This window comes from Euprymna scolopes, chromosome 28, assembly GCF_053919585.1.
Source record: "Euprymna scolopes isolate OS-2025 chromosome 28, ASM5391958v1, whole genome shotgun sequence".
In the NCBI taxonomy this organism is placed as follows: domain Eukaryota; kingdom Metazoa; phylum Mollusca; class Cephalopoda; order Sepiida; family Sepiolidae; genus Euprymna; species Euprymna scolopes.
The window spans coordinates 2,270,627-2,297,686 of NC_136509.1; the positions used below are offsets into that span (position 1 = coordinate 2,270,627).

The 27,060-nt window shown below is 33.2% G+C and overlaps 1 protein-coding gene across 1 annotated transcript in view; it reads right to left on the reverse strand.

The window, feature by feature from the left end:
- Nucleotides 1–27,060, reverse strand: part of LOC145249431 (uncharacterized) — a 911,941-nt gene that overhangs the window by 222,725 nt on the left and 662,156 nt on the right. The window contains exons 83-86 of the mRNA XM_080110989.1: nt 22,345–26,318; nt 17,483–17,651; nt 12,914–13,144; nt 9,673–10,037 (exon numbers count right to left, since the gene is read on the reverse strand). Of these exons, the coding sequence (XP_079967115.1) occupies nt 9,673–10,037; nt 12,914–13,144; nt 17,483–17,651; nt 22,345–26,318 (4,739 nt within the window). The remainder of the gene's footprint in view (nt 1–9,672; nt 10,038–12,913; nt 13,145–17,482; nt 17,652–22,344; nt 26,319–27,060) is intronic.

Consider the following 27,060-nt stretch of genomic DNA (forward strand, 5'->3'; position numbering starts at 1 on the left):
TAGAACAATCCACTTACCCTTGATCCACACCGTATAACTGAAAAGTCAAGGTCATCATGTGTAACGTTACGTGGCGTTACACTTTACTTTAGTAATTCATAAAAAATACATTTTTAGTAATTCATAACAAATAAAGAAAATTAGTAATTCATAACAAATAAAAAAAAATAGTAATTCATAAAAATAAAAAAATAGTAATTCATAAAAATAAAAAATAGTAATTCATAAAAATAAAAAAAATAGTAATTCATAAAAATAAAAAAATAGTAATTAATAAAAAAAATAGTAATTCATAAAAATAAAAAAAAGTAATTCATAACAAATAAAAAAATAGTAATTCATAAAAATAAAAAAAATAGTAATTCATGAAAATAAAAAAATAGTAATTCATAACAAATAAAAAAAATAGTAATTCATGAAAATAAAAAAATTAGTAATTCATAACAAATAAAAAAATAGTAATTCATAAAAATAAAAAAATAGTAATTCATAACAAATAAAAAAATAGTAATTATAAAAATAAAAAAAATAGTAATTCATAACAAATAAAAAAATAGTAATTCATAAAAATAAAAAAATAGTAATTAATAAAAAAAAATAGTAATTCATAAAAATAAAAAAAATAGTAATTCATAACAAATAAAAAAATAGTAATTCATAACAAATAAAAATAGTAATTCATAACAAATAAAAAAAGTAGTAATTCATAACAAATAAAAAAATAGTAATTCATAACAAATAAAAAAAGTAGTAATTCATAACAAATAAAAAAATAGTAATTCATAACAAATACAAAAATAGTAATTCATAAAAATAAAAAAATAGTAATTCATAAAAATAAAAAAAATAATAATTCATGAAAATAAAAAAAATAGTAATTCATGAAAATAAAAAAATAGTAATTCATGAAAATAAAAAAAATAGTAATTCATAAAAATAAAAAAATAGTAATTCATAAAAATAAAAAAATAATAATTCATAAAAATAAAAAAAATAGTAATTCATGAAAATAAAAAAAATAGTAATTCATGAAAATGAAAAAAATAGTAATTCATGAAAATGAAAAAAATAGTAATTCATGAAAATAAAAAAAATAGTAATTCATAACAAATAAAAAAATAGTAATTCATGAAAATAAAAGAAATAGTAATTCATGAAAATAAAAAAAATAGTAATTCATAAAAATAAAAAAAATAGTAATTCATGAAAATAAAAAAATTAGTAATTCATAACAAATAAAAAAATAGTAATTCATAAAAATAAAAAAATAGTAATTCATAACAAATAAAAAAATAGTAATTATAAAAATAAAAAAAATAGTAATTCATAAAAATAAAAAAAATAGTAATTCATAACAAATAAAAAAAGTAGTAATTCATAACAAATAAAAAATAGTAATTCATAACAAATAAAAAAAGTAGTAATTCATAACAAATAAAAAAATAGTAATTCATAACAAATAAAAAAAGTAGTAATTCATAACAAATAAAAAAATAGTAATTCATAACAAATACAAAAATAGTAATTCATAAAAATAAAAAAATAGTAATTCATAAAAATAAAAAAATAATAATTCATGAAAATAAAAAAAATAGTAATTCATGAAAATAAAAAAAATAGTAATTCATAAAAATAAAAAAAATAATAATTCATGAAAATAAAAAAAAATAGTAATTCATGAAAATAAAAAAAATAGTAATTCATGAAAATAAAAAAAATAGTAATTCATAAAAATAAAAAAAATAGTAATTCATGAAAATAAAAAATAGTAATTCATAAAAATAAAAAAATAGTAATTCATAACAAATAAAAAAATAGTAATTCATAAAAATAAAAAAATAGTAATTCATGAAAATAAAAGAAATAGTAATTCATGAAAATAAAAAAAATAGTAATTCATAAAAATAAAAAAAAATAGTAATTCATGAAAATAAAAAAAATAGTAATTCATAAAAATAAAAAAATAGTAATTCATAAAAATAAAAAAAATAGTAACTCATAAAAATAAAAAAATAGTAATTAATAAAAATAAAAAAAATAGTAATTCATAAAAATAAAAAAATAGTAATTCATGAAAATAAAAAAAATAGTAATTCATGAAAATAAAACTGGAAATAAATAAATAAAATCCGGGTCGGAATCTTTTTCTTATTAAAAGTAAGAATTTATTTTCGTTTCTTTCAGGTTTCGACACCACTTAAAAAGTCTCTCTGCTAATCTCTTCGTAAGCCAGCTATCCTTCACCCCTGCTGATATTTTCCCACGTGTCCATATGCACTGTTTATTTTAATGGAGTTTAGTGTTTGCTGTTGAATTTATGTTCCAAATTTAACCCTTTTAATCCCTTTAAAATCTCATTAGAAATCGAGATTTTTAATACTTATTGTTATAAATTCACACCAAAAAGTAGATTACTGAATGTCCACGAAGTGATTTCAGTTGCTCTTTTGCATAAAATAAACTGTACTAAATATTGAGTGAAGAGCCATTCTTATAATAGAAAAAAAAATCGAAAAAAAAGGTGACAAAAGGAATAACTATGGTAGAGTAAAGAAACATATCTAATTTCTGATGTTAGTTAATAAGAAAGTTTATTGATGTAGATGACTTTGATTTTGATATCTTCCGGGGTATTATTGCCAGGTCGGCAGAATAGCGCTCCAGAAGAGAAGGCAGTAATCCTATATAACAAGAATGTATGGTTGCTCCATACTGTTTTTTCGAAGAGTAGAAGAAGCGGCCGTATTCGTTGGTGATTTAAATACGTTTTGGTGGATGAGATCCAAAATCATTGTGGGTCTGGAGACAGTGTATCAAATATTGAATAAACGTTCCATTCCATTGCATATATTCTCGTCGGTGATGGAATTTGTACGTTGAGTTATATATGCATATCTCGGGTGCGATAGTCCTCGAAAATTAGTAGGCCTGGATTTAAAACTGCTCGGACGGATGTTTATTCGATCCGATGTGTTAGACTATTAGCTTCTAATATGAGTCCAATTTCTGGTATTCTGCGGGTCAGTTTTCTTTTTAAGAAGAGGTGAAGAAAGCCATTTAGAGAAGAGAACGAAGAGGAGGAAGGTATGGTAAAGGGGATGAGGAGGAAGGGGGGAAGGTTCGGTCTGGGTGAGAAGGCATGTGTGTATTAGGCTTTAATCGGGGGAAGGAATTGTGTGTTAGGTCTCGGTCATTGTGATGACCTCTTAATTTAGGTTCAAGTGGGGAGTATATATTCTTGTGATTTTTCAATGGGAGTGAGGATGAGATGGGGTGGATACGTTATTTTTAGGCGCTATGGGGGGTAAGTAATATCTATCAGGATATTCCACCTGATCTTTAATCTGTATCTTATCTCATGTATATATATATATATATATATATATATATATATATATATATATATATATATATATATGTGTGTGTGTGTGTGTGTGTGTGTGTGTGTGTGTGTTCAAAAAAGTTACATTTTATATTGTTTATTTACTTTTATTATTTTTGTATTTTTTGTTAACAAAGATGGATGTTTTAAATCGTAAATTGTTAGGTAAAAGGACAGTTTTAATAAAAAAACTTACATTTTTGAATTTTTTAAAACAAATTTGGAAGTACACGTGTTTTTTAAAAATATAAGTTGTTTTTTATAAGAAAAGATAAATAATTTTTATGAAAATCGTAAATTGTTAGATGAAAGTACAGAAAAGTTTTTATCAAAAAAATTACAAATTATTTTTTTGTGATACAATTACCAATTCCGGACTAAATTCTCGATGTTGATACAATTTTGCGATTCTGATTCTTTATAAATATTTTATATTAAACTAAAGTGGAAGATTTGATTTAAAAGAAAAAATCAGATAAAGCAGAAAACTTAAAGAATCGTTTTTGGCATCAGAAATAGGCACACACTTTTTCGATTCCGATACCGATTCCGGTACCGATTCCGATACCTCAAATGTTCCGATTTTATATTCCCGATTCCTATTAATGGACCCAACACTAATATATATATATATATATATATATATATATATATGCATATATATAACTACTTAATTTACTCACATAAAATTAATATACGAAAGTATAAATATATGCGTAAACTTTAAGTATTTACTTAAAAAATGCTCAATACGTAGGTAGATCAAGTTAGTAAGTTATAAAATATATATGGCGATTAAGCTACATTGAGTATTCCGCCTTTGATCCACTCTAGGACTCTTCAGGCTTATGCGCATAAGCCTGAAGAGTCCTAGAGTGGATGAAACGCGGAATATTCAATGTAGCTTAATCGCCATATATATTTTATAACTTACTATATATATATATATATATATATATATATATATATATATATATATATATATATATTCAAATAATATGAATTAATAATTCTGATCTAAAACATTTCAGAGACAAAATAACAACCAATTATGACTATTTTCGTATTGTCGATATCCTGAATCTCGCCAACGGCAGGACGATGCTAACAAGTTCAGTTTGATAAATTCAGACACTTCCTTTTTATATTGGTTCGATACACTTTGTTTTGTATTTAATTATTACTGATCTTCTTAACAACAGTTATGTTTCTTTTTGATTTTGTCTATTATTACACGCATATTTCGTCAAGAACACAAGTGTTTTATTTCTGTCTTCCCAGCGGCAGTTTAAATAGGATTTGGTTTTCTGATATTTCAAGATGGCGCCAGAGATTAAATCTACACGTCACCTCGAGCATCTTATACTATTTTTGTGCTGTCTCCCTATCATTGTATCTTGTCAGTCACCAAATACTTTTCATGACTAAAACATTATGGTCAATACAAGGGTGATACTCTCTGCGTCATCGTGTGTCACTCTAAAAGCTGTTCTGTCCCGCAAGTCAATTGAACGCTAGATCATTTACAACCATCAAATACAACTTTTCTTGAATAAAAATTTATGAGAAATACAATGCTTGCATTCTTTTTATCATTGAATTGTCTCCCTTTCAGCTGGCGTGTCCCTCCCTCACCGAGGCAATTGAACCATGTACAGCCACAAATACAACTTTTCTAGAATAAAACCATGTCAAGATATACAATGGCAGTAATCCCTATATTATTGAGTATCTCTTTGCCATCTAATTTGACTCCTGATGCAACTGAACACAAAGCCATCTACAAACATCAAATACAACTTTTCTAGAGTAAACATTTATGACTTATACAATGGCAGTACTCTCTATATTATTAGAGTAAACATTTATGACTTATACAATGGCGGGACTCTATATTATTAGAGTAAACATTTATGACTTATACAATGGCGGTACTCTCTATATTATTAGAGTAAACATTTATGACTTATACAATGGAGGTACTCTCTATATTATTAGAGTAAACATTTATGACTTATACAATGGAGGTACTCTCTATATTATTAGAGTAAAAATTTATGACTTATACAATGGCGGTACTCTCTATATTATTAGAGTAAACATTTATGACTTATACAATGGAGGTACTCTCTATATTATTAGAGTAAAAATTTATGACTTATACAATGACGGTACTCTCTATATTATTAGAGTAAACATTCACGACTTATACAATGGCGGGACTCTCTATATTATTAGAGTAAACATTTATGACTTATACAATGGCGGTACTCTCTATATTATTAGAGTAAACATTTATGACTTATACAATGGAGGTACTCTCTATATTATTAGAGTAAACATTTATGACTTATACAATGGCGGGACTCTATATTATTAGAGTAAACATTTATGACTTATACAATGGCGGTACTCTCCATATTATTAGAGTAAACATTTATGACTTATACAATGGCGGTACTCTCTATATTATTAGAGTAAACATTTATGACTTATACAATGGAGGTACTCTCTATATTATTAGAGTAAAAATTTATGACTTATACAATGGCGGTACTCTCTATATTATTAGAGTAAACATTTATGACTTATACAATGGCGGTACTCTCTATATTATTAGAGTAAACATTTATGACTTATACAATGGCGGTACTCTCTATATTATTAGAGTAAACATTTATGACTTATACAATGGAGGTACTCTCTATATTATTAGAGTAAAAATTTATGACTTATGCAATGGCGGTACTCTCTATATTATTAGAGTAAACATTTATGACTTATACAATGGCGGTACTCTCTATATTATTAGAGTAAAACTTTATGACTTATACAATGGCGGTACTCTCTATATTATTAGAGTAAACATTTATGACTTATACAATGGCGGTACTCTATATTATTAGAGTAAACATTTATGACTTATACAATGGCGGTACTCTCTATATTATTAGAGTAAACATTTATGACTTATACAATGGAGGTACTCTCTATATTATTAGAGTAAAAATTTATGACTTATGCAATGGCGGTACTCTCTATATTATTAGAGTAAACATTTATGACTTATACAATGGAGGTACTCTCTATATTATTAGAGTAAACATTTATGACTTATACAATGGCGGGACTCTATATTATTAGAGTAAACATTTATGACTTATACAATGGCGGTACTCTCTATATTATTAGAGTAAACATTTATGACTTATACAATGGCGGTACTCTCTATATTATAAGAGTAAACATTTATGACTTATACAATGGAGGTACTCTCTATATTATTAGAGTAAAAATTTATGACTTATGCAATGGCGGTACTCTCTATATTATTAGAGTAAACATTTATGACTTATACAATGGCGGGACTCTCTATATTATTAGAGTAAACATTTATGACTTATACAATGGCGGCACTCTCTATATTATTAGAGTAAACATTTATGACTTATACAATGGCGGTACTCTCTATATTATTAGAGTAAACATTTATGACTTATACAATGGCGGTACTCTCTATATTATTAGAGTAAACATTTATGACTTATACAATGGCGGTACTCTCTATATTATAAGAGTAAACATTTATGACTTATACAATGGAGGTACTCTCTATATTATTAGAGTAAAAATTTATGACTTATGCAATGGCGGTACTCTCTATATTATTAGAGTAAACATTTATGACTTATACAATGGCGGTACTCTCTATATTATTAGAGTAAACATTTATGACTTATACAATGGCGGCACTCTATATTATTAGAGTAAACATTTATGACTTATACAATGGCGGTACTCTCTATATTATTAGAGTAAAAATTTATGACTTATACAATGGCGGTACTCTCTATATTATTAGAGTAAACATTTATGACTTATACAATGGCGGTACTCTCTATATTATTAGAGTAAACATTTATGACTTATACAATGGAGGTACTCTCTATATTATTAGAGTAAAAATTTATGACTTATGCAATGGCGGTACTCTCTATATTATTAGAGTAAACATTTATGACTTATACAATGGAGGTACTCTCTATATTATTAGAGTAAACATTTATGACTTATACAATGGCGGGACTCTATATTATTAGAGTAAACATTTATGACTTATACAATGGCGGTACTCTCTATATTATTAGAGTAAACATTTATGACTTATACAATGGCGGTACTCTCTATATTATAAGAGTAAAAATTTATGACTTATACAATGGAGGTACTCTCTATATTATTAGAGTAAAAATTTATGACTTATGCAATGGCGGTACTCTCTATATTATTAGAGTAAACATTTATGACTTATACAATGGCGGGACTCTCTATATTATTAGAGTAAACATTTATGACTTATACAATTGCGGCACTCTCTATATTATTAGAGTAAACATTTATGACTTATACAATGGCGGCACTCTATATTATTAGAGTAAACATTTATGACTTATACAATGGCGGTACTCTCTATATTATTAGAGTAAAAATTTATGACTTATACAATGGCGGTACTCTCTATATTATTAGAGTAAACATTTATGACTTATACAATGGCGGTACTCTCTATATTATTAGAGTAAACATTTATGACTTATACAATGGAGGTACTCTCTATATTATTAGAGTAAAAATTTATGACTTATGCAATGGCGGTACTCTCTATATTATTAGAGTAAACATTTATGACTTATACAATGGAGGTACTCTCTATATTATTAGAGTAAAAATTTATGACTTATGCAATGGCGGTACTCTCTATATTATTAGAGTAAACATTTATGACTTATACAATGGCGGTACTCTATATTATTAGAGTAAACATTTATGACTTATACAATGGAGGTACTCTCTATATTATTAGAGTAAAAATTTATGACTTATGCAATGGCGGTACTCTCTATATTATTAGAGTAAACATTTATGACTTATACAATGGCGGTACTCTATATTATTAGAGTAAACATTTATGACTTATACAATGGCGGTACTCTCTATATTATTATACATCTCCTAGCCAGCTGGTTTATCTCAGGATACGACTGGACACTAAGCTATGCAAAATCACCCAACGCAAATTTTCTTAAATAAAATCTTTATACGATCTACGATAATAATATTACAAATATCGTATGCCTCTTGCTTGCTGTTCTGTTTCGCAGGACAATTGAACACAATGATATATAAAAATTCCAAATACATTATTTCCATAATAAATGGTTTTGTTTTGTATAATAGTATGTTTTCATGTCAGTTTTGATTTACAAGATGGCAACTTGCAATCTTACAGACGATCGGACGTTTCGTTTTTGGTGTGTCCAAGTCTGAGGGTTTTTCTTTTAATATCCGCTTTCATAGATAACTTTCTTCTTTTTATCTATTAATTTCATTTCTGTACTTTTTAAATAAATTATGGTCCAAAGACAGAATTTTCTATTATAGTTGCTAGAAAAGTGTAGCACAAGAAAAGACCCCCCCCACACACATATATATATATATATATATATATATATATAATATATATATATATATATATATATATATATATATATATATATATATATATATATATATATATAATCCCGGTAATTCTGTTCGTAGATTCATAGATTTTTTATAATTTATATACATACAGAGAGTTTGCATACAAATGGGGAGGCATATTTTGACTCCAGCATTATTTTGGCTTAACTGTTTCAAACAATCCAGTCTGAATGCACTTAGTAAGAGTAAGGTGAGCTGAAACATGTCTGCACATATGCAGACAATCTATTTTTTATACATGGGTACTTACGCTATATATATGTATATAGTTAGTTATCAAAATATATGTCAAGTAAGCTATATAGAATCATCCGCGTTTAATCCTTGTAGAGAATCGTCAGGCTAAAACTATCTTATGTTAGCATTATCTGGTGCTTATATATATTCATGGTGTTTGGTTAAGCTATGTAACCTATCAAATTCAGTTTATTCCCGCCCCATGGTTAATATTTTATTAGCAATATAAGGCAAATATAATTCTTTATAAAATATCATGCGGATAAAGCATACATATATGCATATATATATATATATATATATATATATATATATATATGTGTGTGTGTGTGTGTGTGTGTGTGTGTGTGTGTTTGAGTGTGTATGTATGAAAAATAAAAACCTTAAATTACAAGTTTCCCCCTTTTTATTTAAATAAAGATACACTCCAATATGTTACATCAAATTAAAGGTTAGGCCAAATAGTCAATTAAAGATTTAATGAACTGCCCTACAACATCCGAACTTACCGTATTTTGAAGCATCAGCTGATCAAAATGAAGTTGCGCATTATTTGGATTGGTTAAGTTTTCTCTGACGTGTCTCGGATTCAGCGTTTGTATAACTACTGGCTTTAGAACTCTTAAAGACTTTCCATCGATGTAAAGCCGACTCTTAAAACGGAAAGGGTCGATTTTATCCTCCATAAAGACAGTTCCCGGTCCACCAGCGTCCATTTGATTTTGGTCGGTAGAACCGTATGCTCGGCTATAGCCGTGGTAATGGTTTTCCAGGTGCGTGTGATAGGCGATTCGTCCCCCAGCACCGCCACCAGCATTTTTACCTCCACCAGTACCACCAATGCTGCTTACTCCTCCATGCCCATACAATTTACCTGGAAATGAAATTGAAGCATTTTCGGAATCAACATTCTCGTAATATTCAGAAGATGCTGGGGACATTGAACTGGCCTCGTTATTTAATCGAATATTGCTTTCCACTGTAGACATAGTAAAATGGACAGAGTTTTGTGGCGATCGTGTAACTAATGCCGATTAAGAAAACAACACATCCACGAAATCGTGAATATTATTTGTGGCGACTGTCCTCTATTTAGGTTCGACATGCAAATCAGTCAGAACGATAATATCTTACAGAACGTATAACACAAATACTTTACCACAATATTATATTTTAGTTACCTTAACAAAGCACTCCTGTTATTGAAACATATGAACATATAATTCAAATGAACATATTGCATAGGAGGTCAGGTCGCATGCACAATTATGCAAATCAAATGCAGGTTAGGATACGACAAAACATTATTTACACAAAACTCAAAGATTAAAGATGGAACAAACTATTTAGAGAAAAGTATCATATAAAGAGAGTAACTCTTTGCCCTTTGTTATCGTCTCAATTAAGGAAGATACAACACATCCACGGGATTCATCCGTATTAAAAACGAAGCAGCTTTATACCGGTAGATTATACTGATTATATCGAAAATCCAGTTCCATATTCCCTGAATATTATAAAAATTGTACTATACAAGACTATTGTAAGAGTGAGGTGATCACATCAGCATAACTCATACCAAAAAAGAGTGAAACGCAACACTCTAGAAAGTTCAGGCCCATCTGCGGCCTAAAGCTTTTCACTGGCTTGGTTTCAGACATCCTTTATCAACATCCACGTTCTGGAGCATACGGTAAAAAAGAACATGCAGAATGCAGGCGATGGTCAGTAAGACCATTTGGAAGACTGTAACAAGAAGCAAAAGAACCTAAGTACGACTTGGATTGATTACCAAAATATGACTTAATTTATAAACTATATATTGTTGGTTGGTTGGTTGTTTTTGTTTTACAGCATATCAACCCTTTTCAGGTTATTTAATGCCGAATCCAAAGATTTTGATGAAAATATTTTTAATAGAATATATTTGTTGTTTTCAAGTCGGTTTCTATTCAACCCATAGTTGGGACCCTAATAGGTAATCCCACTACGGGTCAGAGTGGACCTGGGAGCAATGGCAATTAAAGGGTGGCTCCACACTCCCCAAAGCCTGTAAGCTGGGGCCTCACCACTGGATATAGTTTAAGGTCATATCCAGGACTTAAAATATGCATAGTATATATAGTATACTATATATATTATGTCTTATACGATATATATATATATATATAGTATGACCTAATTTATACAAAATCTATCTATTAATTATGAATATCACATATGAAAAGGCAAGCATCAATGGCATTAAGCAACACTAATGGAACTGTAAAAATCATTGATGTCTTCTCTTACTCTGCTTAGAGAAAGATCTATTATAGATAAAAACCGGAGTGCCTACAATTTGAGCTAAGGCTGCCAACAAGATCCGAACAAAAGAGTCAACCACTTGCTATTCATTAGATGACCTTAACCTGGATAGAAATTCAGACGTTAATTAAACTTCTCCATAATTATTCGATTGAAGTTTGGTTTGAACAAATGTGCCAAATGCTCCATCAGAGCCAGGTAGAAAGTCCAATAAAAATATACAACCAAATATAATAAAACCTAAACTTGGAGAAACTCATCAGGTTTAAAATTATAGAATAATCATTGTGATATAATGTTTTATGTTTATTTTTTAAAATAACATTTATATTTTTAATTTATTATAATTTCGGATTTTATATTAAAAATTTGGTTCTAATATAAAATTTAATTCCTTCTAAAAACGCAACACCTTGAAGCACATTTGCTTGTGATCAAGTGAATGCGTTATGCTGTAGTTTTTACAGATTTGTTTCATATTTTAAATTCATATCTAAAAAATACAATTTTATTCCAAAACGACATTGTTTTGCATTATTTAAATTTTTTATTTTACATTTCATAGATCCTAAGATGGAGTGTTGCTGCCACATCGGGAAAGGAGATATTAAGATTACCCCTTCATATGAGAAAAATGATCTTCGAAATCTAGTAAGCGAAGACCTTTTCGTATTCTACTTCCTCTTTTTCACAGAAGAGACTTTGCGAGTCTATCTCTGTTCAGCTGTTATTTTTAGGACAGGTGCTCGTCTCAGCTGTAATCTATGGCCCCGCCCTGCAAAATATTCACAACAAATAATCGTCAACAATCGTCAACACGGTTCTAGCTTGAACCAACTTGCTTGTGTTACAGTTAAGTGCAGAGAGGTCGAAAGTTTTATACCGACATGCTTCAAACTCATTGACTTCAATTGACGACGTGTTGCACCTGCATGCTAGCAGGGATCATGAGGCAGGTCAGTGCATGTTGAGTGCAAGTTGTGTTAACGAGATGCTATCACCCCTTCACATACATCTCAATATATAAGGGTGGCACACGTGAGACTTTGGGTAATTGCAGTCATACAGTCAAAGAGTTCTTTAGTCAGACTAGAATCAGTCAGTCAGAACGAGAGAATCTTGATTCAAGATGAGAAAAGAAGAAATAAAGACCGTCCTCAAATAATAATACCCAAGTCATGTTTCGGGGAACATGCATGAATCGTCACGAGGGGCACCGGCCAAGGAAAGGAGAAAAAGTACGTGTCATAAGATCTCCTTATAATCTGTATGTATCTGACATACACACATACACACACACTCACAACTGTATACACACATGTGCACACACAAAGACAGACCATCACAGCTATGTCATAATTATATAGACCACACAGGAATATATACACCTCCTCCCACTCAAGTATATAACATAACTATAACAATTCAGTTTAATTAGTTTACCTGCTCGAATCAAAACTGAGCCTCCACTGCCACCACCACTGCCTGCAGTTCCATGTCCGCCATCGACATTGATATATCCGTCCAAAAGAAAGATATTGCCAACCGTAATTTTGAGTCTGCCACCACCTTTTCCGCCTGGTATGCCTTGCACACTTACACCGCCTTGTCTACCAGTTAAAATTGGTATATACGGGGAACCATAGGCACCACTTCCAAGTCGTTGATTGGCACCTAGAACAAGGATGCATTTTAATAGTTAAAACGTACATTTAAAAAAAAAATTATCTGAAGTTCAAAAGTTCATACGTTAGTTTCTTTTTTTTTTTACACGCTTTTAATTGTAGAGTGAACAGAGGGAATGATACGAATATTATTTTGAAGGAGTATACTCCTGGCTGGGGGTTAATAGAGGAGAATAGGACAATGTTAAAAATGGGAAGTAAAAGTAGATAGATGCTGGAAAAATAGAAGTAAAGAAAATAAAAAAGGAGTTCATATTTTTTAACAATTCATAAACAAACTACTACGATACTATCCATTGATTACTGTACACGCAATAACCCTTATTCCCGAGTGGCTTCTGGGCCTTGATAAGTGATGACCACCATGTAAAAAAAAATAAATAAACAAATATTTTCTGTCATTGAAACTTTTAGGCATGCAACGTCAGATTATCAACAGTCTTTTTTATATTTCACACACACACACACACACACACACACACACACACACACACACACACACACACACACACACACACACACACACATGACTGTTATTAAAAATATTCGCGTTTTTTAGCAATAATTTATAGCTCACATATATTTTATAAAACAGAGATCAAACTTACTAGTTCGATTATCAATTTTATTTTTCTAAGAAGCACATATTTAAAAAAAATTTTAAAACAAATTTTCATGCACTAAATTCAAATATTACGCAATAATGACTTCTAACTGGCATGGTGGAGTATATTTACATATTTATGTTTATTGTGGACTCAGCATTGGTTATTGTCAATTCCTTTGATAAAAACCAGTTCTTTTTTTTCGCCATTCAACGTCAACAGCGAACATGTCAAAACCGCGTTTATGGAACTTTTTATAAGCCCTCATTTTGAAACAAACGAACCTTTCAAAATTCAGGAGTTATTTTACACAATTATATGAAAAAAGGAAGCAGAAGCAGTTTTAAAAATACACTCCGTAAAATAAGATTAATCCGCATTGGTTAATTCTCTGCTCTTTCATTCTGCCGATAAGGAGTAACGTCTCCTATTTTTTATTCCGCCCGAATGGATCAGAGGGCAGGCAAGTTACAGTGATTTGATGACTGAAGTTATGCATTACTGACCTGAAAGTTTCATTTATTTGTTGCAGATATTGACGGTGTGAGACTCCAAGAAAACAATCCCTGTCATGGGCGTTCATCAGAAGCAGAGATGCATCATTGAATTCCACGCAAAACTGCATTCAGAATGGTGGCGATGATGTAGAAAAATTAACTTCTGGAGCACAAAAGGTCGCTCGTTTTAATAATACAACTACCGTATTTGTAGCTCTTCAATTATTTGAGGTAAAAAATAGGCTTTAATTTTGGAGCTACTCTCCTAAGTTATATGAGTATGAATTTTGTGGTGCAACTCATCAAATGCTATAAAACTTTCATAAAACGACATATTTATATTTACAAACATATCATGTTTGTTGCATTACTCACCCATGTTTCATATTATCAAATTATTTGAGAACATATTAAAAGCAAATAAATAAACATTTATTTTTTTTCAAGTGTAACTAGTTTAAACTTGATACTCGAGCGACGTACCTGGGTATGTCAAGTTCCACTTTTATATAGCTTATACTGCCTTATAGATTGTACGTAAATATATTTGCAAAACATTGTGGAAAAATATGCTGCTTATTATTTGCACGAAAGAGACAGTAACTACAATGAATGCAGTTATGTCTGTTACATGAAAGATGCTTGTCCCCTTTTTCATGTAAGTAAAAATAAAGAGAATTAGTAAATGAAAATAAAATGAGAGAAAACGTTCACTAGAAATTTTAAGTGGTAGAATGCGCTTGGAAATAATGCCGAATACCGTTTATTTTTAGTTTTTGGGATTATCAAAAATTATCACTTCATCAAAAATATTTTATGTAATGTCCCGTGTTGTTATCTGATGTTGATTTCTTTAATTTTATAAAACACGTAAATTTTACAGAATGACATGAAATTCGAACTCGTGGATTGATATCGTAAACACTACTGCCTTAGTAATGAATACTCTACCTATTCCTTATTAGGCAACCAATCATATGTCCCGTTTGTGTACGAATAAACTTTTTAAGCTTTTAATAACATGTAGATGGATAAATTTGAAACTACCAAGATAAAGATAAAAACAATAATACTCAGGATTAAATAATAAAAAAAAGTCAAAGTAGATTAAACTTGATTATCTATTAAAACTCCTTGGTCATCATTCACAGGCAACATGAAATGGAACAAATACATTGAGAACGTTGCCAACGCTGCCGCAAAAAAGATTTGCTCCCGCTCCCGTACGAGAAAAGTACATCCTATATCTTTGCAAAGCCATAATTAGCCCGTGCATAGGATACTGTTGCAATATCTGGGTTGGCACATCCGCCACTAGTTTCTAACTCTTGAACAGGACCCCCAAAAGTCTCAAATCCAATAGATCCCGCGCTATTAGACAAGTTTCAGCCTCTGTCACATCGCTGCATTGTCGAATCCTTGTGTCTGTTTTACAAGCACTTTAATAGAATGTAATCTGATGAACTCGCAACACTTGTGACCCCTTGACGTACATACGCTTGACTAACTAGACAAGTCACAAAAGTCCACCCTATACTGTTGTAGATGCCGGAAAGCCTTCTACTCCTATAGTTTCTTCCCACGGATTGCGGATTTCCTCCTTGTTTCTCGCTTCCCTGACTGTACTAACATGCAACAGACACTTCGATTAATTCCTTTCAGTCTCTTGCTGGACACGATCCAAAATGTTAGCCTTCAAGTCCATGCTGACAACAGCTTATCCAATGCAGCCCATGCTTTTGAGATGCGAATTTCGATCTCTCTCTGAGGAACCTATATTGCTGCCTAGGTACGTAAACTCAGTGATTTCTTTCAATGCTGTTCCATCTTGAGCTTTGATCTTTCCCTCCTGGTGGCGGTAGTGCTATCCATTGTACTCGGCTTGACAATCTGGGTTTCATAGCACCACATTTTATTATGGATGTTGGCAACCTTAACATGATCCCTGCTGAGAAGATCTGGTTTTAGAAAACTCGAGAATATGTATTCCAACAGCAAAATCAAATTGAGCCATCTTAATTCATACGAAATTGCTTTATGTTTTACATATATGCATAATAATTTTACGCGTAAAACTAGTAATTTAGAAAACCACTAATAACTCAAGCGGATGAAATAAATGTTGATTAAAAAATCTTAACTCACAAGCGGATTCTTGTTAGCTCTCAGAAATAAAATTACAACCCAAAGAATATTGTGGCTCTTCTTACTAAAAATGAATTGACATCTATATACTTATCTGGTCGGCATTTTTGCCTTTTGACTGTCTTCCATCAGTTACCTCTGATCCACAGGATTGCGATTGGCGTCAGGTGCAATTTGCTGAATGTACGTTGATCTAGGTCGTCATATGCTCGTGTGCCCGTTTCGTGGGGTCTACAGCTTATTCAATGCTTTTTAGATGCGAATTTCGATATTTCTCTCCGAGAAACCTATTTTGCTACCTAGGTACATTGATCTCCTCCTCCCCATTGAAAGTCATAACTTTGTCTTATCCGCATTAACGTAAAAATCAATGTCATTTACAGACTTTTCTAGCTCACGTAACAGCGTTTGCGCATCAGCAGTGTTAATTGAGAACAGAGCAATGTCATCTGCGTAATCTGCATCAGTTACGTGTACTGATGATGGATTTGGATTCATTTAAGGTGAAACATAGTGTGCTGTGTTGTATATAAACAGACGTACGAAGTACACAGCCAAGACAGACAATGAAAAAAATAGGACTAGAGCAATGGTTTTCAACCGGGGTCCATGTGGACCTCCATGGCACATGTAACGTTAATATCGGTTCAGTCTTCCTTCAAGATAAACTGTTGATATATGTTCTTTGGTTTTCTTGACATTACTGAAAAATAAAATAAGCTATAAGGGTCCACCAAAATACATTAAAAAGAAAAGAAAGTCATGATCAAAAAAAGGTTGAGAACCATTGGACTAGAGTGTTTCCTTGAAGAACCTCAGTGCGACTGTCAAAGAATTCAGTGTCACCATCTAACGATCTGGCCATTGCTTGAGAGTGCAACCTCTAAACTGAAGTTAAGCTTACGAGCGAACAAACCTAAAAGTTCATTAAATTGCCATACTCATCTATTACAGAACCTCGTATGATTTTGACTGGTGAAACAACTGAACAATTTTGGCACTATGGTTTAACTGAGAAGATTGTTTAATAATATTTAATACAGATTTAAAAATGTGACAAAAACGAAAGAAAGTGGTTACCTGTGCCGCCAACACTGCCATGTCCTGCTCCGGCACCTGGTAATGGAGGACGGATACCGGTTGAGTTGCCTCGTTCACTGCAATGCAATTTGGCGTAGGGCTCCAGGTAAAAATTTGTGCTTTCAACTTCAAAGTATTCAGCTGTTATGGTCGACATAAATTTGATGTCCTGAATAATAATAATAATAATAATAATAATAATAATAATAATAATAATAATAATAATATTAATAATAATAATAATAATAATAGTAATAATAGCACCAATAATAATAATAATAATAATAATAATAATAATAATAAGAAGAAGAAAGTCCAAATAGTACCGATAATAGTAGGAGCACTAGGAACAATTCCGAAAAACTTTGAAAAAAGAATGCCAGAAATTGGAATCAGAGGAATAACTGCAAAAGTACAACGACTAACGATAATGAAAACGACTGAAATATTAATGAAAACCCTTGAATGCGGAGAATAATACAAGACAATATAACGAATAAGCGTTACAGGGAATGAAGAACACAGAAACTGCATATTTACAAGTTCTACACCCCCCATCATGCACCCCCCATTGTTTCATCACCGACACCCCCCAAAAAAATGATACCAAAGGGCCAAGAAGGGTCAATAAGGACTGAAAGACCGAGGAGCGAGCGCCAACCAGACCTCGGCTGGACAAGCGCAAAGAGGACTGGGACCTTGGGGAGGCTGAGTGCCACTCAAATTCCAGTATAAACCAATGGCCACTACCAGCGAGAAATCAATGGTAAGCGGCTGTTGCGATGATTCAAATTCATTTGCAAATGCTATCGAAGGAGGTGGAGAGGGCTGGACGTCTGGGGAGACTAGTTGTCACTCAGCTTCCAGAGAACACCACAGGTTTCCAATCAGATCGTTTGTTGACTTGTGTGAAAGCTCCATGTGAGCCAATAATAATAATAATAATAATAATAATAATAATAATAATAATAGGAATAATTACAACAATAACAATAATAATAATAATAATAATAATAATAATAATAATAATTATAATAATAATAATAACAATAATAATAAACAGAAGCAGTAGCAATATAAATGTGTACCCTAAAAATATTTACAATTAGGAATAGATGCATGGAACGCTGGAAGTAAATGGTTTTTACGTTTAAACGCAATGAAATTTGCAAATTGCTCACATCAAATGTTGTAAATTTCTTCAAGAAATGCGTACATGGATGAGTTTTATTTATTTAAAAAGAACTTGCGTCCGTCTCCTAGCCAAAAACTAACAAAAAATAATTAGGAGACACGGAAGTATTCAAACTAAAATATGTAAGCAAAACTTGTCTAAAATATTTAACAAGATATGCGTAAATGGTAAAATGAAATCATGCCCATATATATATATATATATATATATATATATATATATATATAGTAATTTATAAAATATATATGGCGATTAAGCTACACTGAATATTCCGCGTTTCATCCACCACTCTAGGACTCCTAAGGCTTATCGCCATATATACTTTATAAATTACTAACGAGCTCTACCTACGTATTGAGCACTTTTGAAGTAAATACTTAAAGTTTACGCATAAATCTATACTTTCGCATATTAATTTTATGTGAGTAAATTAAGTAGTTATATATATATATATATATATATATGTATGCATATATATGCGAATCTGAAAATGGGCAACATTTAAAAGACATTATTTTTTTTATAAATAAAGATTGTTTAAATTTTGCATGTTTTTTTGAATTTCCCAATGTCTTAGTCTGACTGTGTTAAAATTACAGAAAGTTATCAAAAATAAATAAACAATCTACTTAAGTTCAAAACCCTTCAGTGACTTTTTGGACGAACTTTTAATATTGTATCGGATTGGATTGTAGTATATTGTATAATATTGTATTATATTGCATTGTATTATATTGTATTTTATTGTATTTTTATATTGTATTATATTGTATCATATAATATTGTATTTTATTATATTGTATTGTATTATATTGCATTGTATTGTATTATATTTTATTGTATTTTATTATATTGTATTATATTATATTTTATTATATTGTATTATATCATATTTTATTATATTGTATTATATTTTATTATATAGTATTGTCATGATGAGCATTTGTCATTGCAAATATAAATCTCAGTGATCATGGACACTTTAAAAATATTTTGTGTCAATATTTTTAATAAATTTGTTTCCATGTTTGTAAACTCTTTTGATAAAGTAATTTTTTCATTTTGAGTTAATGTTTTATTTTAAATATAGAGAACTCAGTATTATTTGTTGTACCAACTCATCTCACAAAGAATCGGATAATCGTCCATCTGAAAAGAATCAATAATAATTATGATCAGAAAAGAGGATAAATTCAGCATCGTCATCGGCAACACGTCCCAAAGGAAAATATAAGCCAAATCCCGGATTGAGATTTCTTCAGACTGATAAGAAACGTATTTCCGTAGTTTAAATCATTATTCGAGTACCAAACCCGATCAGTTACGGAAAAACTTTTCGCTGGACAAATGGTGGAATCATTGTACCGCTCCAGTAGTTATCACTGCCGATGCAACTCTCTATCTGTATGAGAGCCAAATGCGCCTTACAATGGATTACTGTTGCTACATCTGGGCAGGAGCTACGGGGCACCTCTATCTTGCCTTGATAGAGTTCAAAACCGACTTAGGCGATACCTTTTCTTTTGTTTGCACAGAAGAGATGTTGCAAGCCTTCTTCTGCTCTATCGTCATTTTCATCGCAAGTGCTCGTCTGAGCTGGAATCTATGCCCCCTTGCCAACCTTTCACAAAAACACTCAACTAGTTACAACCACTATCAACAATTTTCCCTACTCTCTATGCATATATGACTTCGAAATTTAGCGTTCAATTTTAACAAAACTTTGAAAAGGTTTACAATCATTTCTAGAAAGATTTTAAGCTGCGGGGTGGAACGATAAAAGTGTCGCCCTAAAGAAAGCAACACTACAAATTTATTTTAAAACTTTTATTGAAAAACTAAATTCACGTAACTTGATTATGTAGAAGAGCTGACATCTATTAAATGTAACCATCTTCAATCTCAATCACCGCCTCAATATGGGTCCTGAACTGGGAGCATGCCTTTTCCACAAGCTCAGGCGGGAGCTCGGCGAATACCCGGTGGATTGTGGCGATATGGCTGGCATTGGTGTTGTGATAGGTTATGTTGATAATGTTCTCGACGCATGACGAAACGAAATAGTCCAGCAGGTTCAGGTCGGGGGAGGAGTGGGACCAGTAAGAGAAAGGTACAAAGTCGTAGCACTCCTGAAGACAAGCCTTGGTCTCTTTGGACGTGGGCTAGCGCCGAGTCCTGCTGCCACATCTAGAGTCAGCCAGCGTCCTCCTGATTGCAATGGGGGATCACTACTCTCTTCAGCGCATCCAGGTATACTTTACTGTTGACTTTCAAATCAACTTTGGAAATGTTATATGACTCTCACTTGAAACCACACCAACAACCAGAACCGTTGTCATTAACACTGTGTTCATCAACATGGCCACGTCCCTGTTATTCGTGGCAATGCAGTGATGCATTATGAGGGTGCTAGCAATGGTCCTGTTGTCATAACTTGGATCGGAATAGAGAATGAGTTGTAGAGCGGCGCATGTCCAGTCTCGCTCGTTAAACATTGTGTCACTTTAAGACATGATAGAAGGCTCATATCGCTCTTGGGATTTGTATACAACTGGCGAACTAATGGTCGCTAACAAAAAAGAAAACCGGATTGCAATGTAGAGACCTTACTATTAATTTTATGAAATTATTTTATATAATGCCCTATAATTAAAGCGGAAAATGCAAAAGTCAAGTATCATGATTCAATTGTGCTTTAAATTAAAAAAATCATTCCAAACTTGCACCTGCCATATCGAAGAATCTCCTGCTGACTTTATACACCAGACCTTTCTGCTTGTGCGGTTATATCACAGGATGACCAATCCTAAAGGATTACTTTTACGGTATATACTATTCATGTTAAAAAAACACTTGCTTAACTGCATCCCTATGCCTGTTTTTTGATTACTTCCCTTAAATGCGCGTTTCTGGTCTTATTTCACAAATACTTCCTCTAAATCTGCTTCGATTAACTTATTGCATTTGAACACTTAAGAGATTATATCCTGGATCTACCCAACTAACAGCAAAAGTAAAGCCTTCACTGTGGAGTTCACGAGATGCCATAAAATTATTTTTTTTTTAAATTCTGCTAGCGTTTTTTTCTTGGACTCCTTGAATTTGGGGTCCTGGATATGACCTGAAACTATATCCGATGGTGAGGCCCCAACTTGTAAGCTTTGGGGAGTGTGGAGCCACCCCTTAATTGCCATTGCTCTCAGGTCCACTCTGACCCGGAGTGGTAGTATCTGTTAGGGTTCCAACTATGGGTTAAATAGAAATTGACTTGAAAAAACAAAACAAATATATTCTATTAAAAACTTTTTCTTTAAAACCACTGGATTCGGCATTAAATGACCTAAAAAGGGTTGATATACTGTAAAACAACCAACCAACCAACCTTGAATTTGGAATTCCCTTTCTGCTCCCGGATTCTATGAGAGTGCCAACATGCAAAAATTCAAATGCAATATGTACTGTATTTTGCTGCTTAAATCTTTACCGAGATTACACCTATAGATATGATCCCTATCCATTAAAATTTATAAGAAATATGCATTTTTTAAGCGAACAAAAATAAAAAAGATAGATGTGCGAAAAATTAATTCGTTTCATAGAGTTGAGAGAAAGTTTTTAAAGTTATTTAAAAATAAAAAATAAATAAATAAAAAACAATGAAACTTACCAAGATTCCAACCGTTAGTTTTAGTCCCATCGGGGGTGGCATATTCAGCAGTGAACCAGCTCCAATTTCAAAACTTCCAAATTGAAATAATCCCGGTACTCCTGCTTGGTATTGACCATTGGAATCGAAGAAACTTGTTTGGGCTTTTAATCCAAAAATACTCTTCCTTCCGGGAATGATACGCATGTGCCGCACACCGATCATTTCGCCATCCCATTTAAGAGCCACTTCGCCTTTACCAACCACGTAGAAGACAGATGACAAGTACACTCTCGCTCCTGTGTCGATCCAAAGGTTAACGGATATCTTGCTCAAACTCTTTGATTCTTCAAGATGTGCTGTATGACCTATCTGTAAATGAATTCTCCCAGTCATGTCGCCCACTACTTGGTTAACTTTCAACGTTCGGTTTTGGGAATCGGCCTTCAATCTCAGAGTAGCATTGTTCAATAAATGTAGTTCGTTAAAAAAGAAGTCAAGCTGAGTAGCTTCATCTAAGACGTAGACGTTGTCCCAGTGGTAATTTCCGTTATCCAATCTAAGTTGATAGTAAGGTCGTTGGTAGCGAGTGTCTTTTATGAACACGGAACCAGGACCACCATCAGCTCGATAACCAGAACCGACCCCACCGGCAGCTATGAATCGTCCGTGAAAATAGGATTCGTTTCCGATGTGTATTTTGATACGTCCACCGGACCCACCGCGACCACCGTCTCCACCAGACACATCAAACAAACCGTAGCCTTCAAGTTCTAAGGAATTGGTAAGAATACAACCCCCGCTACCCGCACCTCCATTTGAACCGGTTCCAACTGATGTTATATTTCCATCGATGTATAAAATTTTTGCAACGTTCAGCTTGATGATTCCACCACCTTTACCTCCATTCGAACCCTCGCTTGCACTGCCTCTTTGAACATGACTATAGAGACTGCCATAGTATTTTCCACCGCGTTTGATACGGCGATTATTAGCATCAAACACACTACCACCTTCGCTTGCATGGCCAGCCCCGGTCCCATCTCTTCCAAGACCAGCTGGCTCGTCCAGAGTATCCAGGGGTCGATCTCCTGCAGATGTTGTTAATTTTGATCCAGCTTCCAATTTCACAGAACTGGCAATGACGTAAACACTTTCAGCGGAGATTACAGATTCATATCTGGCATCCATTTTACCGACGCTGACGTTCATTGTGACATCGGGCGCGTATTTCCATGTCGATGATCCGCGAAGGTCCACAGTGGCGAATCGACAGCTTCCTTCAACGTCAGTATATATGTACTTGCCCTTGCTTATAGCTGCTGTGTGTGCTTGACTTCCCATGTACATTAAACTTCCCTGTCCGACCACAATATCAATAACTCCGGTTAGTCGACCATATAATTGAAGCGCACGGCGTTCGGTATAACCACTCATTTTCACTCCATATCCATAAACATAATACAAAGAAGGGAACACAATCTCTCCTTCATAATCGACGATAAAATTAATTCCCGATAAAAAGTCTCTTCCAGAAGCTTCTTTGTATTCAGCAACTAATTTCTGATTCTTGTGAACGTGAATCAAGCCACTCCGATCACCATGGATATTCCGAATATCCCAAGTTATTCTCGTGCCATCTTCAAATATTTCAAGTGATCCTTTTCTATACACGTGGACCTCGTCGAATTCGTATCGAGCTTTTCCTGTTTCTCTCAGGCTGACATATTTATCGATGGGTCGATTACGGTTATCGATAATAAGACGTTTATACACGAACCCTTTTCTCCAGTCTTGTATGTATAAGGTGCCCGGCCCTCCAGAGCTTGTTCCTTGAGATCCTTCTCCACCATAGACATGAAAAATGCCTTCAAATTCGTCTTTGTTTTTGCAGTACAAAGCGATTCTTCCAGCCGCACCTGCGCCGCTATTTTGTTTCCCCGAACCGCCAACACTTGAAAAACTGCCATAGCCTTCAATTTGCCGAGCCTTCACTAAAATACTACCTCCACTTCCTCCTCCATACAAAGAGGAACCGCCATCAACTTTAATGCTGCCGTCATTTACTAACCTATTCCCAATGTTTAGATATATTTTTCCGCCGCCGTGTCCACCTTTCGGGTTTGATCGGCTTCCTGCTAGGACAGGGTAGTAGAGCGATCCGTATGGTTGACCATTACTGACAGAGGAACCTAAAGCCTCGCCCCCGGCACTGCCGTGCCCGGCACCTCCTGCGCCATGAACAGTGACTTTACCCATTCCTTTCAAAATGTCGAGCGTTGTTGATTCAGTGCGGTCATCGCTTGAACACGATAAAGTGGACTCCAATTCGAGGTCCACATCCGAGCACGTGATGTTGAAATAATCCGCCGTCATCTTGGAACTAAATTTTAAATTTAGAAAACTCAAAATCATATCAGCACCGTTATCAGGATCGTAATTCAAAGAACTGCCAGGGTCAAGTTGTAGTAATCCAAACGATACCGGCGACTTGCGGCTGAAGGCGGTCTGTTTAAACGGTACTATTCGAGCATTTGGTCCGATTCTCATATGGCGCCCATAACCAAGAATCAGATTAGTTACCCCTTTCATAACTCCATCAAGATCCAGAGCTGTGCTTGCTTTCCCTAGAATGGTCGTTGTTTCAGACAGAATAAACTCGCCACCATCTTTAAGTTCTAAATTGATTTGAAGTTTCGAAATGGAAACATTTCCTGTTGTATATCTTTCCAGTGTTCCTTTTTGATTTTTCTGGATAAGTAAAAGCCCCGTACCGTCGCCTATTACTTGTTTGATGTCCAGAGTTCGATTCCTACCATCTTCTTTCATCTTCATTTTTGCAAAATTAGAAATCTTTACTGCGCTGAACTGCAGATTCTCTTTTTCTTCTTCAAGGTTCATGTAGAATATTTTCTGTCCGTTACTATTATCGACAATTAATTGTTCCTTGACAAAGCCATGAACACTGGTGAGTAAATAGATCGAACCAGGACCTCCGTTTCCTTGTGAAGCAGGAGAAGTGCCGCCTGATGCTCGGTATTGACCGGTAAAAAAATCATTGCTTGATCTAACAGCAATCCGACCTCCACTACCTGCTCCAGAATTGAGGTCGTATACACTTCCGCCGGAAGCAGTCATTAACCCATATCCTTTTAAAGTTTTGTCGCATTGCACATTAATACTGCCACCACTTCCGCCGCCACCTGCTCCAGACGTGGTTGGTGAAAGACCATTCGCGCTTAAAATCCCATCAAGAATTAAATCATTCACTAAGATGTTTATAAAACCACCACCAGCAACTCCATTACCGCCAGCAGAACCTGGTAGTTCAGGAAAATAGAGAGTACCATAAGGTTCTGATGCCTGAGAGATTTTTTTATTCTCGCCGACTCCACCTTGACTTGCATAGGCTCCACCGTTTGTATCACGTCCTCTCCCCTTGGGAACAGACTTTAGAGCTTCGCTTCCTCCATCAGTATTTAATTCAGCTCCACGCTCAAGTATTAATGTGCCCGCAGTCACATTAACCGAATCGACTGAAATCTTAACATACCTGCGCAAATCAAGGGAACCGACCTGTAACCGGAGTCCGTTCTCCGTTTTGAAATTCGAGCCGCTCTTCAGCACAATGCGGTTAAGCACATAAGATCCCGGCAGAGTTGTTGCTGTGTACCTGCCGTTTCCGTAAGAAGCCGTAGATGAGGTCTTGCTAAAAAGAACGTTACCTCCTTTCTCCACGACTAAATTATTGGCAGTAATGCGACCATGTAGGTTAAGTTGGGTCCCGTCAATTTTGATGTCGCGAGACGTGTGAAGAGTAGCGTTCTTCGATATGTTAATATTGATATTTGCTGTGTATTCGCTTAAGATGCCTTCGACATATTCAGCTTTGAAAATTTGGTTATCGTTAACATAAAGACTTGATTTTTGATCACCGTTGATTTTCTTTGCCAGAATTACAGTGTTCATCCCCGTGAACTCCATTTGAGCAATACCTGAAAGAAGTACAGCATAATGTTTAATTAAACACAACAGTGTAGTTTCATTTTGCGATATATAAAGTAATTGATAAGATTTTAAACACTGTTAGTTCTTCAGACGTTTTGAAACCACTATCTATATATTAATACCGTAGTACCGTTTCCAGATTATAAATTATTTAATCGGGAGATCCTATTTATTATAAATGGGGGTAGAAAGTGATAACATACTATAAAAATTGTATTAGTATATAGAGACATTAATTTAATATTCGTAGTAAGTTATCCCCTTCTAGCCTCCTTTTTAATAAATAGGATCTACCGATCATCGAAGACGCAATGAAAAAAATAAAATTTAAAAAATGATGTCGCGTTTGGGCCACGCGTTAAACTAAAATATATCTACTTGGTCTTCTGGCTAGGATCCAAGTGTAGTATTTGTTATGTCTAATGATGCCCTTCGCGCGGGGCGTCCATACAATAGATATATATCACAGACTCTTATAAGGATATTGCATATAAACTGTAATAACCAAATATATCCTAGCACTACATTAACCAGATTACTTAGATAAATACTTTTACAGTTTTAGCAAAAGGGCTACAATAATAACGCGGGATCTCCATTCACGCTGAATGTCCACACAATGCACAACAGAATGTATTACATATTAAAAATGCTACTGTGGAATTTCAACAGGTACCACTAGTATATATCAACTATTAACTTTTCAGATTTGTAAAAGTATGTTTCCTT